General features: G+C 39.5%; 1 protein-coding gene across 1 annotated transcript in view; it reads right to left on the bottom strand.

Annotated features, from left to right (window-relative positions):
* The window catches only part of CAMTA1 (calmodulin binding transcription activator 1), a 1,240,930-nt gene that overhangs the window by 836,535 nt on the left and 385,219 nt on the right, over positions 1 to 19,176 (bottom strand). Inside the window, exon 5 of the mRNA XM_075017972.1 lies at positions 7,971 to 8,106. Within this exon, the coding sequence (XP_074874073.1) occupies positions 7,971 to 8,106 (136 nt within the window). The remainder of the gene's footprint in view (positions 1 to 7,970; positions 8,107 to 19,176) is intronic.

The following is a 19,176-nucleotide window of genomic DNA, read 5'->3' as shown; positions in this document are numbered from 1 at the left end:
TGAAGAAACAAGATGTGTAGACTGGCAAGCTAGGTTCCTGGAGAACAGATCACCAGATAAAATGCATGTAGCCAGGGAGATAAGCTCTCCCATTCAATGGCACATAAGAGGCAGTGTGGTGGGGGGAAGGGCGGAGAGAGAACAGTCAGCCAAGTTGACTGGAAATCATCCAGGATGCGAAGACAGTCCAGCTAATGATCTGAGTAGAGTTGTCAACTCTGACTGCAGCCTTGAGAGGAGATACTTTTCCCCCCAACAGTATGTTTTCTTAAAATATCCCACTGAAATCTCCAGGATTATTTTTACCCACCAGGACTTGGATGCCGATTCCAGGCCAGTCCTGGAAGGTTGGCAACCTTAGACTGAGAAAGAAAAAAAAATCCAGCTTCAAAAATAATCATTACCGGTTATAAAGAAGGTTGTTTGAACTTGAAGAGGAAACATGCTGCATCAAAAACCTTCCACAAGGTAAAATATGCTGCAACTGCACTGTTTGATGCAGAAGCAGACATTTGAAGTGATTAATAGAGTTTAATATATAACTACATAAGGCACTACAATAGTCTATTGGTATGTTCAACTTAGAAGAAACATCATGCATCAGCTGGAAGCCTCAGATAAAATCTATTTATTCATGTGAGCCATATATTTGCAGTGACATTTTTAACATTCAGTATTCCCAAAGTGAATCATGATTAAATGGTTGTAGGTCTAGAGAGTCTTCTGTTTTGATATGAAGTAGGGACCTTCACAACATCCAACCCTGACTGTGCTGACTTCTTGGAGAAGAATTACCATCTCTTATGGGTGAAGTTGCTCTTCATCACTGAAGGGATGTGAAACTTTAGGAACCTGAATAATTAATTGGATTCCAAATGTGAATCCTTCTCACGGCATCAGCTGTCGGTCACAGCACGAACTAGACTATACCATCTCTGACTGTTCTGGGCCACTCACTGCCTACCCTCTCTGCTGTTCAGTTCCACATGTTTTTCCCTTCTGACTACTGTTCTATGAAGAGATGCTTCAGTCAGATCTTTCTGAATGTTTCTCCAGCTGCCCAATGGCCTGACTGCCATGACAGATGCTCAGGCTTCATTCATAACACATGTCCAAATATTTTTATCTTCTTTTCTGGGTAAGTTCAGAGATAAAGGATTGCTGAACTCTCTGATGAATCTTGGCCTTTGTTATTCATGCCGTCCAAGGCCGAAAGAGAGCATTGTGGTCATGTGGTTTGATCTCCTATACAGCACAGGCCATAAAACTTCTTTAAAGTAATTCCTAAAGCTATATTTTAGGGAAAAAAACAAATCTGATTTAAAAATTGTCAGTGATGGAGAATCCACCATGACACTTGAAAAGTTGTTCCAATAGTTAAACACCATCACCAAAAAAAAAGGTACATCTTAACTTTGAAGGAATTCATTTCATGTACTGCCTAGTATTCTTCTCATAGTTTTGCTTTCTAAGACTTTTAGAGGTCTATCTGTGTCTTTATCCGATGCTTTCACATCCATATGTTAAGATGGAAATAAAAATAACATTTGAATTGAAGAGTCATTGATTTATCTTTAAATTGCCATATCTTCTTTAGGCTGAGAAGTGCTGTTGTCAGCTTGCCAATTTGCAGCATTATTTCCTTCCCATTGGCTTGCATGTTACTATCAATATATGTAAATTAACTCATTCTTTATATTCCTTTGCCTTCCAAACTAGTGCTTCAATAGGGAGCTGCTGGGACTCTTGTTAGATTTGGTTTTTCTCCTAACTTTTTTGCAATGCTGCAGTCTTTCGGTCTTCATGTGAGCTGTCACGTAAAAGAGCAATGTCAGCAACAAAACCTAAATCTAATATAGCGTTGTTGATTCCTGTGTTATATTCACCTACACTTCTTCTCATAATGAAATCAGAGGCAATACCAACCACAAGAGGTACAAATATACATTTTTGTAGGAAACCAGTGTTTGCACTGAACTGTACTCTCAGGTCTGTATTAACTTTCATTGTGAATGCTGCACCTCGATACAAAGCCTTGGTTATATTAATTATGTGTTTGCATGCCACTTCAAAATATTCCTCTGTCAATCACGATGGAGGCTTTCAAGTGCTTTCCTAAAATCCATGACGTTAATGATAGCTGGTTTTCCCATTTAGTGGTCTCCTCCATTATTTGTGGGGTCAAAATGTGGTCAACATATGGTCTTCTCAGTTGAAACTTAGCATGTTCTTCCTTAAACTGTCCCAACCACGTCTTTTATTCTGATTAAGATTACACAGATTGAACCCTTCCAGTCCGGACCCCTCAGGACCCGACCAGTGCCGCAGGAAAGAATTTGCCAGACCAGGGGAGGTGAATATTGTCTAGCACATTATCAGCACTTCCACTGCTTACTGGGCTCTTAGGAGACATTTGGGGTAGATTACAGCTGAACAACAGCAGAGAACACGGAGAGCCAGGATGCATGCCTGTAAAGAAACTTTATGGGACCACAGGAAACTTGGCCACACCAGTGATAAGTGGTTGTCTAACTAAAATCATGATGGATTATGGATAGTGCTGAATGAGAGAGTTCTGGATTAGAGAGGTTCCAACTGTACTACAGAAAACTTAGCCTATCGCTAACAGAAGGTAACCATCTTACTAGCTGTTGCAGCTGCTTTAGATCACCTTTTTTCTTTAGTATTCTGACTCAAATGCTATTTTCCTTTGCTCTGGAGAGTCTCCTGTTCCCTTATTTCTTGAAGAGGTCCATGATTTTATAGAAGCACATCACTGCAAGCTTTCAGCACTTCCCTAGTGATTTGATCTTCACCTGCAGCTTTTTCCAAGTTTTAACTTTTCAACTGAGTTTTTCACTTCTGCCTGTATGATGTGAGATGCTATGATTAGAACAGAGTGAATAACGGATTCAGGGGCCAGACTGAAATATCCTCCCACTGCCTTCCCACATGCATCCCCCCAAAAAACAGGCAACAAATTGTTTGATTCAGAAGTAAACCAGATTTCAAAAATTTTGATAACCAAAAACATTTCAAATCAACAAAACTTTTCAGAATAAAAAAGTTTGGTTTTTTTTCATTTTGAATTGAATTGATCATAATGTTTGTCAAGTTGAAACAATTTTAAATTTAATTTCTGCTGTTTTCAATTGGGTTTTCTCATCCTTTTTGTGTTTTATTCTTTCAAATTGGTAAAACTTGAACTCAGAATGAAGTATTTCAAAATAGAAAGTCTAAATGAAACATTTTAACTTTTTCTAAATGCAACATTTCAAAACCAAGGCAAAAAAAATGTTCCAAAATGGTCAAAACAGAACATTGTAGCCTTCCCCAAAATCAGATTTTCTCAGCCAACACTGATTGTCAAATTCAAATTTGATCCAAATTAGGGAATAATTTTGTAAGCACTGAAAAGCACAATTTGGATGAAAAAATTATCAATTGAAAATATTCTGCCCAACTCTACTTGTGTTACCTATCTGAGGATGATTCATTTCTTTTTTCAAAGCCAACAATATTGGTCTCTACCTGTTACTCTCTTTTTCTTTCGCTAAAGTTGTTCCCTATTTATTCTTCATTGACCTCTCACCTGGCATCAACTTGCCAATCAGAACTTTGTTTATTTACTATCAGCTGCCTCTTGAGCATCTGCGGCATTCCTACCCACGTACTTTTCCTCTCTTCATGCAAAAATTTTTATTGTCCTATCCTCTTGTACACAGATTTTTTTCCTGCTTCCTTTCTCTGGACATGTTTTTGAAGAGTTTGCTCTGTCTGGTTTCCTTTCTTTCGCATAGTTCCATGTGGCTTCACCTATTTGGATTTTAGGAATTCTCATCTGGAAACCACCTACACTGTGTGGATTCTATAAAATCACAATACAGAAAAGGCTGACTTCTCAACACTGGGCTCTTGTGGTAGATTTAAGTATAGTAGAACCCGAAATCTGATCTTCAGTTCAGTCTGAAATTATTATTGTAACATCTTGTCCATTAGTGTTTTACCACCATTTTTTTAAAAAAATGAGGGCTAGGTAATTTTTCCTCAGCTTGATCTTCAGCTTTAGCACACATACATTACATTCTGTTCTGTCATGAGCTCCTCCTTATGCTGTCATTCTGACAAGTTTACCTAATTTCCTTCCAGTACATAGAGAGTCCATCTGGTTCCTAGGCATGCAGTCTGGGGAATTCCAAAACACTTTACCAATATCTTTGGATAGTAATAGTGTTCCACCAAGTACGGGCTCTAACCCCAAGCACGTTGCTCACTGTCTTTCACCATTTTGAGACTCAAGGCCCTGCTTGCTCATGGATTGGTTTACTTTATATGAAATATGGGGGGAAAAAAAGAAAATCTTTCTCCTGCTCTTCCATCCAAACGTATCAGCCCTCAGGTGACAACTGGCTCTCCTCTTATCCCACGTAACAGAAGAGAGTTCAATCTGTGCAGCTTCTCGGAAAGAAGACTGAGTGTTGACTTGGTTCAGGCTGTAAGTGCCTTCATGGAGATAAAATAGTGGCCATTAAAGAGTTTTTAGTCAATCAGAGAAAGGCAGATCAGAAACCAACTTCTGGAAGATGAAGCAAAACACATTGGCCATGTCTACACTAGCCAAAAACTTCAAAATGGCCATGCAAATAGCCATTTTGAAGTTTACTAATGAAGCACTGAAATACATATTCAGCGCCTCATTAGCATGCGGGCGGCCGCAGCACTTCGAAATTGACGTGGCTCGCCGCCGCATGGCTTTTCCAGACAGGGGTCCTTTTCGAAAGTACCCCGGCTACTTCGAAGTCCCCTTATTCCTATGAGCAGATGGGAATAAGGGGACTTCGAAGTAGGCGGGGTCCTTTCGAAAAGGAGCCCCGTCTGGATGAGCCGCGCGGCGGCGAGCCGTGTCAATTTCGAAGTGCTGCGGCCGCCCGCATGCTAATGAGGTGCTGAATATCTATTTCAGCGCTTCATTAGTAAACTTCGAAATGGCCATTTGCATGGCCATTTCAAAGTTTTTGGCTAGTGTAGACATAGCCATTGAAATTAAAAATAAGTTATACTTTTTAAGAGTGGGGGTTAGTAACCATTGAACAAAGTACCAAGGGAACTCATGGATTCTCCATTTCTTGATGTTTTCATATTAAGATTGGATGCCTTTCTGAAGTCAACACCTTAGTTAAACCAGGGGTCTCAAACTCATAGTCCAACAGGCCACCTATGGCCTGAGCAGTTTCACAGTCTGGCCCAGTAGTCCCTGAGGACTGGAGGTGGGAGATATCCGTACACTCCCACAAAGACCCATCCCTTTCCACCCCCTCCCTGCACCAGACCCTCTCAATAATCCCACATCTCAATAAGGCCACATCTCTCAGGGAAGTGGTCTTAGGAGAAAGGGTGCAATGAGGCTGAGAAGGCTGGGGAGGGAAGGGGCAGGGCTTGGCGGATGGGGATGGACATGCAAAAGCTCCAGGGACTCCTGGGCTGGACAGTGAAAGTCAGGTCATAGATGGGCTGCAGGCTGTGAGGTTGAGACCCCCGAGAAACAAATTACTTGGCTCAATATAAGATATTGGGGTGAAATTTAATAGCCTATAGTGTAAAGGAGATCAGAGTAGATGATCTAAGGGTACCTTCTGCCCTTAAACTCTATGACTATGCAACAGCTAAACTAGACACTTTTCATATAACATAAATAATCATGACATCACACTGAGTTTGTTTTTAAAAAACATCTGAAGACACATTACTATCTACAGTATTAGTGTCCTAATCAAAATGATCATGGTTCTGTAGGGGGGCACTTCTTGGTAGCTGTTTTTTGGTAGTTTGCATTTTAATGTTCATTGCAGTCAATTAAATCAAGCTGTGAAAAAACTGAGCAAAAAATTTACAGAATTTCTAGGATAGTAATTTTGCTTATCATAATAAAAATATTGGCATTAGACATTAAAATCATAGAGAAAAGTTGTATCTCTGGTATAATATAACAAAACCCATTTGATGTTATTTTGAACATTGTCAGTCAATCATATGCAAAAAATAACAATGAAAAAGTGCCTAACAGAAAATTTCAGTAGGGTAGGTTAATCTACTGAACTCAGGTGTTCTTGTAAATTCAATAAACGGTCAATTCTGCGACACAATGCCAGACAGAAAAAATATATGGGCTCCCATTTTCTTTTAGCAAGATATTTTTTAAGTAAAACTTGAGACTGAATTTAACCACTAGATTGGGTTGCAGAACCTTCACCATGCTGATGATACTCAGCTATATTTCACTGTTTAATCACACACAGATGGTTAGGGTTTTTTTTAAAACTTTCTGAGATTCCGGTCTAGATTGAGATTTGGATGAGAGCAAGTTGTCTGATGCTCAGTCTGGATAAAACAGAGGTGATACTAGTTAAGGGTCCCAATTTGAAAAATTATTACTTATTCACTTTACTTTATCCACATGAATGCTGGGCGTGACATTAACTGAATTACTCTCATGCTTGATCTTAAGCAAATATTTAAGTGTCTTCCTGAATTCAGAGCTCACTGGTGTCAGAATCAGATGAAATGTTGCAGGAAATATACTGTCCATTTTGTTACTAGACTGTATTGCTTCTAGATAACCAGAAAGCTGTAGTGGTCAAAAGGGTTCTTTTAATCCACACTTGGTAAAAAGATTGTGCCTATTCCTTGCCACAGTAGCTTAGACCCTTGTCACCTTATCATGATATTATTGTAATGCACTTGATTTGGGTGTTAGTATAGCCTGACCATCGTTATATGTGCCTAGAAATACTGATTAAACACCAACAACTACTACTACAGGAGTTATAACCACATAACTGAGAGCAGCATTGGTTCTGTTAAAATAGGCACATGGTATACTTTGAAAACAATCTCAACAATAAAATATGAACTCTATTAATGAAGCTCATGAAACCTCCATCAGGAATGATCTTTCTAGGGAAAGGATTTACACACTCGTGTCTGGGAGCCCCACAAATGTACAATTCTGGAGTCACTTTCCTGGAATGGAGTTTTCCTAGATGCCTGATAAGCCTGTTCCTCATTATGCTCTTAAGTATGGAGTAAACCTATCTTTTGTGTTTTTGAGGACTTAATGATGCAAAGCAAATCATTTGCAGTAGAGGCTCAAGTATTCAGGCAGCCAGGGGCACTTTTCCCCATTTGGCTAAATTAGAAAATAAAATAAGATTTCAATGAATATATTTTTTCTCCACTTCCTCATGCAAAATATTAATGCAATTTAATAGCTTTTCCCAATGCAAGATTCAAAGTGAGGCAAAGGCTCCAAGGAATCCCTGTGTAGTGTAAATATGCATATTCTAGAAGGGAATTTATAAACTACATCAGCACCAGGACCTTAAACTGCCTAGCAAAGAACAGAAGAGCAATAACAGGCACTTTCAAAACATGTCTTGAGATATGGTCCAGTCCTGCTCCTGCTGAAATCAATGTAAATTCCATTCCTGTTTCCAATGGGAGGAAGATCAGGTGCTTGGTGTAAAATCAGGGGCAAGTTACAGAGCTATACTTGAAATTCTGAATGACTGTCAACAAGTAGTAAGTACTTATTAATCATATACATATGAAGGCACCATTCCTAAAATAAACAAGACTTGCAAATGCTGAGCAACCCAGGCATGAGGTGTTTGGATGCCTTTGTGATTAACTGTTGTAAAAAAGCATGCAATATTTTCCAATTCTGCTATATCTTCAACAGAGACTCGTATAACCTTCTGACTCCTTAACTATAAAGGGAGTAATAGTCTGATGAACTGAAGCCACATTTAGATTTTACCAAACATGATAATGCTGGATTTTGTAGGGGAAAAACATGAATTCAGCAAACACAAAGATAGTACTGATAATTTTGCATAAATTTGAGCAATGAATAGAAGGACTGGACTTCCAATGCTCCTTCTGCTGAAAAGCAATGCTTTTTGTCCTCCTACCTCCACTCCCTGGACCTTCAGTTTCATGTGATCCTCTCTGGTGGTTTTCCCATCTTTCCTCTTTTTCCAACAATATCCATCTTTCCTATATTTCACCTTCTTCCTGTTGTACAGGATCATAGAACCATTCTGTGGTCTGAAAACAAGAAAAAGATGAATTACATAAAGAAACACACTAGAAAAATTGATGACAAAATATCAAGACCACTAAGAGTTTCTACAAAGAAACAATATTCTATGTTTGGCTTAACATTATTTTTCACCTTTGATTGCTGCTCACCAGGGCCGTGTCTACACTAGCCAAAAACTTTGAAATGGCCATGCAAATGGCCATTTTGAAGTTTACTAATGAAGCACTGAAATACATATTCAGTGCCCCATTAGCACGCAGGCGGCCACGGCACTTCAAAATTGACGCGGCTTGCCGCCCTGCGGCTCATCCAGACGGGGCTCCTTTTTGAAAGGACCCCAGCTACTTTGAAATCCCCTTATTCCTGTGAGCAAATGGGAATAAGGGGACTTCAAAGTAGGTGGGGTCCTTTCAAAGAGGAGCCCCGTCTGGACAAGCCGCGCGGCGGCGAGCCGTGTCAATTTCGAAGTGCTGCAGCCGCCCGCGTGCTAATGAGGCGCTGAATATGTATTTCAGCACTTCATTAGTAAACTTCGAAATGGCTATTTGCATGGCCATTTTGAAGTTTTTGGCTTGTGTAGACACGGCCCTGATGTTTACAGTCTGCAAAAATCTACTTGGGATTTTTGTGCTACTGAACTAAATGTGTCGATAGTTCTAAAAAAAAAAGATCTTGTGTATGTTATCAACTGTGTGACCCATGACATATTACCCTTAGGGTTAGCTATGCTCTAAAAACAGAAGAAAAAGAAGGTGACAGAGAAAGGATGCTGGTTATTTTATGATACACAAGCTCTCATTTATTTTTAAATTATCTTCTATCACATCTTTTAATCCATCAACCAGAATTAGGTAATAAGTAGGTTTAACAGCAGTTGAATGAATATGTGAGCAAAAATAAATATAAAAGGCATTCATTTATCCCAGAATACATTGTGTTTACTGCACACACTTTAGATAAATGTTTAACCTGAAATCCGAAATAGCTTTCTTTTTTGTTCATCTTAACTTCAAATCTTCCTAAACACATTTTCCACTTGGGAATCATCTATTGAAGTTCTGGGATATCTATAGGTAAGCATAGCTATTTGTCCACTACACAGTAGTTAATATCTTTTTGGTACACTGCAATATTTCATTGAACTTTTTTTGTCATATGTTAAACTGATACTACAGAAATGTCATTTTTCTGAAACAACAACAAAAAAGCCAAACACTAAAAAGACACCATGCATCACATGCAGACATCAGTAATTTAGATGGTTGCAAAAATTTACAGTGGTACATTAGTCACAGTAATTTGGCTTTTGAACACTCAGAACAGAAAGAAATACAACAATATTAGCAACAGCAAGAAACAAATGTCATAGAAAAGCTTTCGCTCACTACATTTGATAAATGGAACTCCTGGACTTGTATAAACAAAAAACAAACAAACAAAACATCTTTGAGGAAAAAAACTACAAATATACTTCAGACCAATTTCCACAGAATTCAATTTTTAAAAATATTTTTTCTTTTGGAGCACCTGTATTTTCAGAAGGAGTGAGGAATAATTTGGAGCTAACAAATGCTACTATACATCTTCAGTGCCAGCTGGGAGTTTCAGTACTGTTCCCAGCCAAGAAAACTCTTTAAAGGAGCCAAATTAAGTCATTTTTTTCATACAATATTGGCTTGTGGTTTCAAAGCCACATCAGAGGTTGGTTTTTTCAAAAAAAAAAAAAAAAAAAAAAAAAAAAAAGCAATACTTAGACCACCTGGAAAACCATCTTCTCCCCCGACCCAAACTTTAATATTTCAAACAATGGCCTTTCCAACAAGATAAACAAAAGAATATAATTTTGCTCAATTTTTCATACTCCATTTTCTAAAAAAATGCAGAGTGTCAGTATTTGAAAGTAGTTACATTTATCAGTGTTTTATTCTAAAGGAATAATGCAGTAATGAAACAGTGACTGTTGTAAATGGTGCTAATAGTAACTCCAACACTGCTACATACTCAGTTAAACTCAGTTCATCATAGTACATCATACACAATGCATCTGCTTCTTCTGAACCATAGATCACATGAAGTGATGTAGATTAAGCTACTAATTTTGTTATTGTATGTCAATAAAAAAACCACATGCAGACAATGTGGAGAGACTGCCACAATACGTGCCTGTTCTCTGCTTCTGCCCTTGGTCCTTGCCTTCATGTATATAAAAAAAAGCAATGTTCATTCTGATATATGACCCAGCCTGCCTTCCCTAAAGAATGCCCTGCCAGGTACACAAAAATCAAACTAGTACAAATCTCTTTCACCAGGAAGATGAACCTGCCATTTTCAAGCAACCTCGCTGAACAGTGAATAAATGTAGAGAAAAAAAATCCTAGAAGCCCATTCTCTCTCACTTCTAAGCAGAACAATAATACTCACCACTTTGGCATTTCTTCTGTAAGGCCTATACATGCTAACCCAAATTCTATCATCACCTCCCTTCAAATGAGGGAGGAGGGAACGTGACTTCCTTTGCACCTTGTCCAGGGTCAAGCTACTGTTAGCACCTGTATCAGAGAGGTAGCCGTGTTAGTCTGTAGCTTTGAGAACAACAAGAAGTCTTGTGGCACCTTATAGACTAACAGATATTTTGGAGCATCTGGTGAAGTGGGTCTTTGCCCACGAAAGCTTATGCTCCAAAAATATCTGTTAGTCTATAAGGTGCCACAAGACTTTCTGTTAGCACCTGGATAACCAAAGAATTGTGTGCACAGCTGCAGTGCACATCTCCTAATGCAAAAGTTGCTACTAACTGAAACAACTGTTTCAGAGTCTATGCCAAGAGTAGTTAACACTAGGTGAGTCCATACGTCTCTACCTGCTGCTTCTCAGACTGCTGGTGGTCCATCAAGGTGAGCCTCTCCAATTTCTATGATAATTTTATTTTTTTGTTTGGGCTTTTAACAAAATTTAACCCACATAATGACATAACCTCCTAAGGGGTTCATTCAGGTAGATGCCAAAACACAAGTTACAGCCCAAACTCTAAGTCTGACTAGCACATGGTCATGAAATGTTTCCATATGGAGGCTGTCGCACATCTCCATTATTCTTTGTTAATACTTAGATAGCACTCGGTGTCTACAATCAGCCCTAATACAAGCACACATGATGTTTCTGTCTCAAAGAGTTCAAACTAAAGAAAACCAGTGACACAAAGAACAGGAGGAGGGATGGTTATAGTCTGATGTACACTTATGATTGCTGCATATCAGCTATTCTCATCTGGCACCCCATGCATCATTAGTTAGCTCATTTTAAGCGTTTTAAGTGTAGATGGGCTAGAGGAGAGGTTTCAAGGAGAAGAGCACAAGGAACCTTATGGGTTAGTTCAGGGAACAGGCTACACAAGGAAGGGCAGAATGGAAGGAGGTGCAGAGGGTCACACAATAAAAGGCAGGAAGGGATAACTAATGTGGCAGATTTGTGAATTGCCCTCAAGGGGAAAACAAGAAATCTGAATGAGACGCAGTTGGATCCAGTGGAAGAATTCAAAAGGGGTGGTGTTCTGGTCAGAAAGCTGTGGACAAGAGAAAGGCCATACATGGAGCTGCCTCTTTTATGGACTGGAGAGTAGGGTTAAGGGAAGCCAGAGCAGAGAAGGGTTTAGCTATCAAGACGGGAGGTAACAAGGGCCTGGATGAGAATTCTGGTTATCTGGGTAGGAATTAAAAAGTGAACCTTTTACTGATTTTGTAATCTGTATTTACAGTGCTGAATACACAGTTTTTATTCAAAACAACAACATACTAATTGTATTCTTACTTAAAGGTACTTGAGTGCTTTCCAAGACCAATGAAACAGCCAAAGAAATATAAAAGGAGCCAAACAGCAGGTTAGCTACTACTTTTAATACCACCAGTCCGCACTTACAGAGCCCTTTTTATCTGAATATTTCACAGCACTCTCTCATATATGCCACAGGGCCATTTTCGCACCTGCAATATTTTTTTTCCACCTTCAGCCTTCTAGCAGAATGTCTCTGGCATCTTGTAATGATATCTCAGAAGAGCAGAATCATGTCAAATGTCTTACTCTCCTTTCTGTTAATCGTACTGTACAGCAGGGTAACTGCTATCTGTTTCCACTCCTAAGCATCTGAGGTGGAGCCAAATATCACCGGGACACTTACCCCAGCTACTTCCCAACGGAAGGGCTTTTTGGACATCTTGCTATAAGCAATACAAAGTTTGCTTCGTTTCTCTACCAGTTCAATTAAACTGGAATAAATCTGCCTTCATTCTCAAAACTACATCCACCATTTTTCAAGTGGACCGGAGTTAAGGGTTCTTAAAGTTGCTTCCATGCTCTATTGCTATACTACCTTCTGAAAAATTAAGCCTTTGGCATCAATGAAACTTGTGTCTCGATTTAATAGAGCTGCAGATAGTGCTGAATTCATTCAGTACAGACATTGCCTATGTTAGCATTTATCTGACAAAGTGCTAGTCATTTTACCTGTCACCTCAAACTCATTTCAAAACCTTAAAGACTAGGGCTACCATATCCCCCTGTCCCAGATATGGAACAGGGAGATATTGGGGGAGAGGCGCAGGTCAGTGGTGGCCAAATATGGGACAATTGGGCCCCTTTAAAAAATAAGTAGGGACGCTTTTTGGCATCCCTAATACAGGACAGATGGTCACCCTATCAAAGACTGGCATTTGTTAGGCCTACTTCATGTCTCACAAATCACTGCCTTTCTGGAGCAGGTAGTGGAGAAAGCAGTGATGGGGGAGTTCCAGTCAGTTTTGGAGGCCATCAAACTCATCTATTCTGATCAATTTAGTTTCCACACTTAGATACTATGATGAGATAGTCTAAATCTGTCTCTCACAGGTTTTCCTAGGATATTGCATGGAGATGGTGCTGATATCTTTGACTCATGATATACTTGTAAGGATGGATGCAAAAAGGTGGCATATCGGTAGGTTCTGATCCTTTGACTTGAAAGTTATGTTGAGGTGGGACTCTGTAAAGGATCTGTTCTTGCCTCAGAGTTTTCACAGAATGACACTAATTTCTCTTCTTCCTTGATAATGCTCTAACATGTGGCTGTTGGGTGTTCAGTCCTGCCACCCCTTCTGTACAATGTGCATGTAATCTTTGGGTCAGTGTGAGGTATTACAACCTGTAACAGGCATGCAACAATTTACTACTCCATTCCATCAGCCGAGATGTTCCTATTTATGTACTTTCTCAGATTAGCACTATCAGTGTGGGGTTGGTTTCTTTTATTTTTTTTTTTTGGTTTTGTTTGATTGGATATGCTGAATTGATTAAGGGTGAGACTGAGTTGACTTTATCTAATTTTGTTACAACTACTTTTGTCACAAGGCACTGTACAAAACACTAAAGATAGAAATCAATCACGAAAAGTTCTACACACCCACTTGACTAAAAGGAGTAATTTTTTGATGAGAGAGCAAAATATCATTCATTTTCTCATTACCATTACAGCATGAGTGGGTGAACATACTGTGTACCTATCCTAGAATTATTTCATGATGATTTTGAAAGACTGAAATAAACAAGGCTCTTTAAAAACACAGAGAGAAAGCGCACGTGCGCACAAGGCAGAGTCACCAGACAACACACAGTTAAAAATCTAGTAAACTACTATGACCTTCTGTTTAAGTTTTCTCTGTTTTACAATGCTTACAAATGTTGGGAAAATCTGACTTTGAGAACAATGCTTCAAGTTGGTTTAAGACCTATAGAAAACAGCTGTTTCTTGGGTATCTTCATACAAATGAGAAACAATTTTAACCTGATATAAATCATCTCTCTTGTTGTACGCAAAACCAGAGAAGGTATGTCTCCTATGCTTATCTCTCTCTCACACTCACGCAGCCAGGAGTAATAAATTGATGCTTACAGCCAGGCTGAAGAGATCAAGATTTGATACAAATCCTCAGGATGCACAATTGGCCAATTACAAAACCCAATCTCATCTAAAGGCTTTGCCTGTATACTTACCTTGAGGAATACCAATCAGACTTCTACAGGATATTCAAAATTTTAGGAGACACAGGAAGTTGAATACCCAAACTTTAATACTTCTGTGATCATAGTTTCTTACTGGACTATTCTAATTTATGTTTATAGGAGGTTGGCAAGGGAAATAAATTAAACCTGTGATGCATTTTGTCAGATATGAAAAAAACTTTTTTTTTATTCTTCATCTGGAACGACAGCAATAATAAGTAGTACTAGAACAGAAACCCTAATTTATTTTATTTGATTAGCTCCTACTTTACAACTCCACAGCCATCCTCATTTCATTGCAATAAATCTAAATTGGAAATAAAATAGTATTCTAATATTATTGCATAATGGAAAGAACACAAACCAAAATAATCTACAAATATTGTAAAGCTTTGTCTCTTCTTGCAGTTTTACTGATGACACAGAGTTGGGCCAAATAAAATAACACTAGGAACACATCTGTCATGTTTCATATATAAGTGATTTTAAGAATTCTAAAACCTCACTACATGGTTCTGATGATTATTATATTTATAGAAAACCAGTACTTCAGAAATTACTTTTTGCTTTTACCTACACATTACTACCTTTCTGCTCACCTTCCATCAATAGAAAGCATCATAGTTATTAAAACTAGGTAGTAATTGTGCATTGCAATCCATAGAAATAAAAGTTATTCACTAATGTCAGAAAAAAAAAATCTTGTTATCTCCTTGATGATTCTGACCCACGGACCAAACCATAACTGAGCATGTAATTAGCTGACCTTATAAGCAGCTGTGACATAAGGTCTGTCAACTGTGACATCCTGGAGTCGAATTATTTTTAAGAGGAAATTTTATCCACATGGCCTAGTCCCATCAGATGGGTATCAGGTTCCACTGCATCCCCAGCCGCCTGATTTCTCTCGTGCAGCCGCTGCATCGCCAAGGGAACGTGTACCCCTGCACCCACCACTGGGGCAATCAGCATCCGCAAAGACCTGACTCAAACGGCAGGGAAGCCAGTGAGTTCCTGGATTGAAATGCTACTCTCCTGGGGTCCTCCCCCGAGCATCCCTCTGCCTTCAGGGCACCCCCTGGAGACTCCCAGCACCCTCTTCCTGAGCACCCCCCACCATCCCTTCCTGTGGTCCTCCCACAGGTTGGCCGGGGGCAGCTAATTGCAGGGCCAAAAAGTGGGGCATGACCTAAAAAGTATGCTCACCCCTGCTTTAAGATCCCTTAATCCTCTGCAGCTGACCTGCAATACTGCACTGGCAGCAGCCAAGAAAACCTTCCCCTTGCTCTAGGGATAGTGCTCACCATTTCTCCCTCTGGGAGACGAGTAGGAAGCTGAAATCTGAAATACAAAAATCAGAGCTGCCCAGGTTTGATCATCTCTAGGACTGGGAAGGTTCAGAGCCAGGAGGTGCTAAAAATGACTTGTCAGAGTGCAGGAGGGGGCTGTGGGCTGAGACAGGTGAGTACGTGAGGGAGGGGGTGAGAGCTCTGACTGGGGCAGTGGGGGTTGTGGTGCAGGAGGGGGCTCAGGGCAAGAGTTGGGGGTGGACTTTCAGGGTCTGATCAGGCATTAGGGAGCAGATGTGGGCTCAGAGCAAGAGCCTGGCACACAGGTGTGGGGTCTGAGCGGGAGTTAGGGTCTGGAAGGAGGCTCAGGCTGGGACAGAACTTGAGCTGGGGCTTTTTCCTGGGGCAGCTCCCCTTTGCTGGCACAGGCTGGAATGGAGGGGCTTTAATGGCTGCAGCCCAGGGCCACAGGCTAAGGGTGCCCCACAAGAAGATCCACATTTTTGCCTGCCCAAAGATTTTTTGGCAGGGGAGACCCTTAGACCAGGGCCTTGGGCTGCAGCCCCAGAAGCCCCTTCCTTAATCCAGCGCTGGGAAGTTTGGTATATTGTCAGAGTGGGGAACCAGCAGTCTTTGAAAAGGAAAATACTTTTACACATATCTCTGCAATTCCGTTGTGTAAATAAAGAAACAAAATGTATTTCCAATACCTACAGTCATGTGTAGTCTTCATTTCTCACAAAGGTATCTATTTAGAGCAGTGGTTTTCACGTTTTTTCATTTGTGGAGTGGACGCCTAAAATATTTCGACAGGAGATGAGGAATCCTCTGGAAGTCTTAGGCAGTCTGCAGATCCACAGACCATCGGTTGAAAACCACTGTTCCATAAAAAATAAGCAGTCCTGTAGCACCTTGACAACTAACAAATTTATTCATTAGCTTTCATGGAGAAGACCGACTTCTTCAGATTCCAAGAATAATAGAAACATATTTGGCATGTTTCATACATAAGTGAATCTGAAGTGGGTCTTACTCATGAAAGCTCATTACCTCCTCGTCTGCAAGTCTCTACAGGACTGCTTGTTTTTTGTCAAGCTATAGACTAACAGGGCTACCCCTCTGACACTGTTCTATAACAACAATAGCCTTTTTCAGACTCCTTGGAGATAGTTGTAAGCCACTGCTCTAGAGGGCAGAAAATATGAATTATTGTAGCTACATAAAATACAAGGTCCAAATATATTTCATAACATATTTAAAGAACTAGGCTGCCTACATTTGTTGCAAATTAATTATGTATTATTGTTTATTGCTATTGAATATTGAATTATTAATTGTATAATATTTAGTATCAGATGTTATTCTCTCTAATGTACACTTAAAAAAAAAAAGCTGCGAGACGATCCCCTCCAGAGTGGGTCATTAATCAAATCACAAACCAGCAGAAAGCCCAGGTTTTTGTTATCCAGACTATCGTGTACACCGAATACATTTATCAAGCAGGGATACAAAAGGAGAATGGTGAGTAAAGTAATTTAATTGTATCCCTTCAAGTGGAGAGGCATTGGAAACTGAGCCAGATATGTAGTAAATACTGAAAGCATGTGTCATGTGAAACAAGTTATCTATAATTACTATAGCTGTGCTGCCCAGGGCAATGCCAGTAACACAAAGGTATTAACTTCTCATCTGAATAAAACATTTTCAAGGTGCTCACAATGTGGTAGCCCTTGTATTGGGCTTAAATCAAGCACACAGGTGTTCTGAGCTCTCAATCTTTTCATAAATAACTATAATCTCTGGATGGAACATTCTAGTGGTGTATGTCTGCAACACCACAGCCTCTTAGCACATTACTCAGAACAATCTAAGTGTTCCTACTGGCTCTCACAGACGTACTCGTTACTCAAGCTGGCTGACAAAAAATCAGAACTTTTAGTCCCAGAAAATTAAAAATGAAAATTAATTTCCTATGAAATGTTCTAGAGTGTTTAAACCTTGTGTTAAAACAATTTGCAATTAAAAGGTTTGTTTAAATTATTTTGAAACAAAATATTTTAAATCAAATAGAAGAAATTTCAGAACATTTTCTCTCCCTTTGTACACCTATTTTTCCCTTCCAAATGAAAAATGGGAGAGAAAGGCGAAAACTAGACACTTATCCTTTAGATTTAATTGAATTCATTTTGAAACAAAAAAAGGGAGGGGTTGAATGGACTAGATCAAAGCTTTTAATTTGGAACACTTCAATTGATATAATTTGGGTGCGAAAATATTCACATCCTTTTTTTTATTTGTTTTGTTTTGCCAGAAAACCTTTTGACTGGCACTCCTCATTATCGCCCCCAGATTTAATGGTTACAGTTCTCCACACAAGAAATCTGTGGAGTGGGCTAATGAAGAGAGCCTGAAACAGCCAAATCTGGTGAGAAGTTTTTATCTTCCCCTTACATTATCTCATTGTTAAGTTCTGTGCTAATAAAAACAAATCCCCGAAGGGATTAAATTGGACACTGGAGGGTGTAAAGTGTCTGGATGCAAAGACTCACAGTCCAGACTCTAAGGCAGACACATCACTGTCTTCTAAGAATTGTGCCCAGATTACAGTATCCATGCCTGTCTTATTACCTCTTACCCAAGAGCCATAATAAATGTGATATAAAAATATGGGATGAAATCCTGGCTCCACTGACATCAGCCAGAGTTTTCCCATTGAGTTGAATGGACCATGGACTTTACCCCCAGTAGCAAGAAAAGATGAATATATGAGAAAACAGTCCCAGATGGTTGCTGTGGACTCTCTAGTGAAGTTGACAAGTCAAGAAGTGGGTCTGTCCCACGAAAGCTCACCTAATAAACCATTTTGCTAGTCTTTAAAGTGCTACTTGACTGCTTTTTGTTTTGATACTGTATAGACTAGCACGGCTTCCTCTTTGTTACAGTTCTATTAACAGCACAGTTAAAAAGCAAAAAGGCTGCTAATTTTTTCTTGGATATTTTATAGCCAGGCACAACAGACCTGATAGAGGATTTACACAAATAGCAAAATCTTTTAGATTTTCTTTTGTGTATGATGTATAAAAGTATTGTAAAGGAACAGTGTAAGAACAATAACAATGCAGAAACTTCATAAATGATATATCTATCTATTATTACAGGCTGAACTTCTCTAGTCAGACTCCCTCAGGACCTGACTGGTGTCAAATAAGAGAATTTGCCCAACCACGAGAGATCAATATTTTCTTTTCCACTGCTTACTGGGCTCTTAGAAGACATTTAGGCTGTGTCTACACTATAAGATAAATTTCAATTTAATTCAGTTAGCTCAATATTACCACACGACTGCCTTCATTGTAAATACCATTAGCTCAATGTTGGGTGCACTGATCTCAAGATTACAAAATCACAGTTACCTGACGGGTGTAGCATCAAGCTCTAATTCAGAAGTTCGATTAAAGGCCAGTGTGGAAGCACCACTTCTTAAAACCAAATTTATTAGCCTCTAGAGGTGTTCTGTATGTAACCCACAAAGCCCCTTTCACTGCTCCGCTTTGGCCGCTACTCTCCAGTAACAGGAAGACCACGAATTTCCAAGCGGAAGCAGCAAGCCTTTAGCTGTGGGCTCATGTTAGTATGAAAGCCTGGGAAACGTTTCTTTCTTTCTTTGCTATTAGCACTGCGAGAGCACCTACCCATTTAAATAGCCCCTGCAGGGAGTTCGCAGCTCTGTCTGTACACTTGTTGGTTTTTTCTGTG

The sequence above is a fragment of the Carettochelys insculpta genome, chromosome 23, assembly GCF_033958435.1.
Source record: "Carettochelys insculpta isolate YL-2023 chromosome 23, ASM3395843v1, whole genome shotgun sequence".
Classification (NCBI taxonomy): Eukaryota; Metazoa; Chordata; order Testudines; family Carettochelyidae; genus Carettochelys; species Carettochelys insculpta.
The sequence above is the reverse complement of the archived record's forward strand: the minus strand, read 5'-3'. Positions and strand labels throughout refer to the sequence as shown.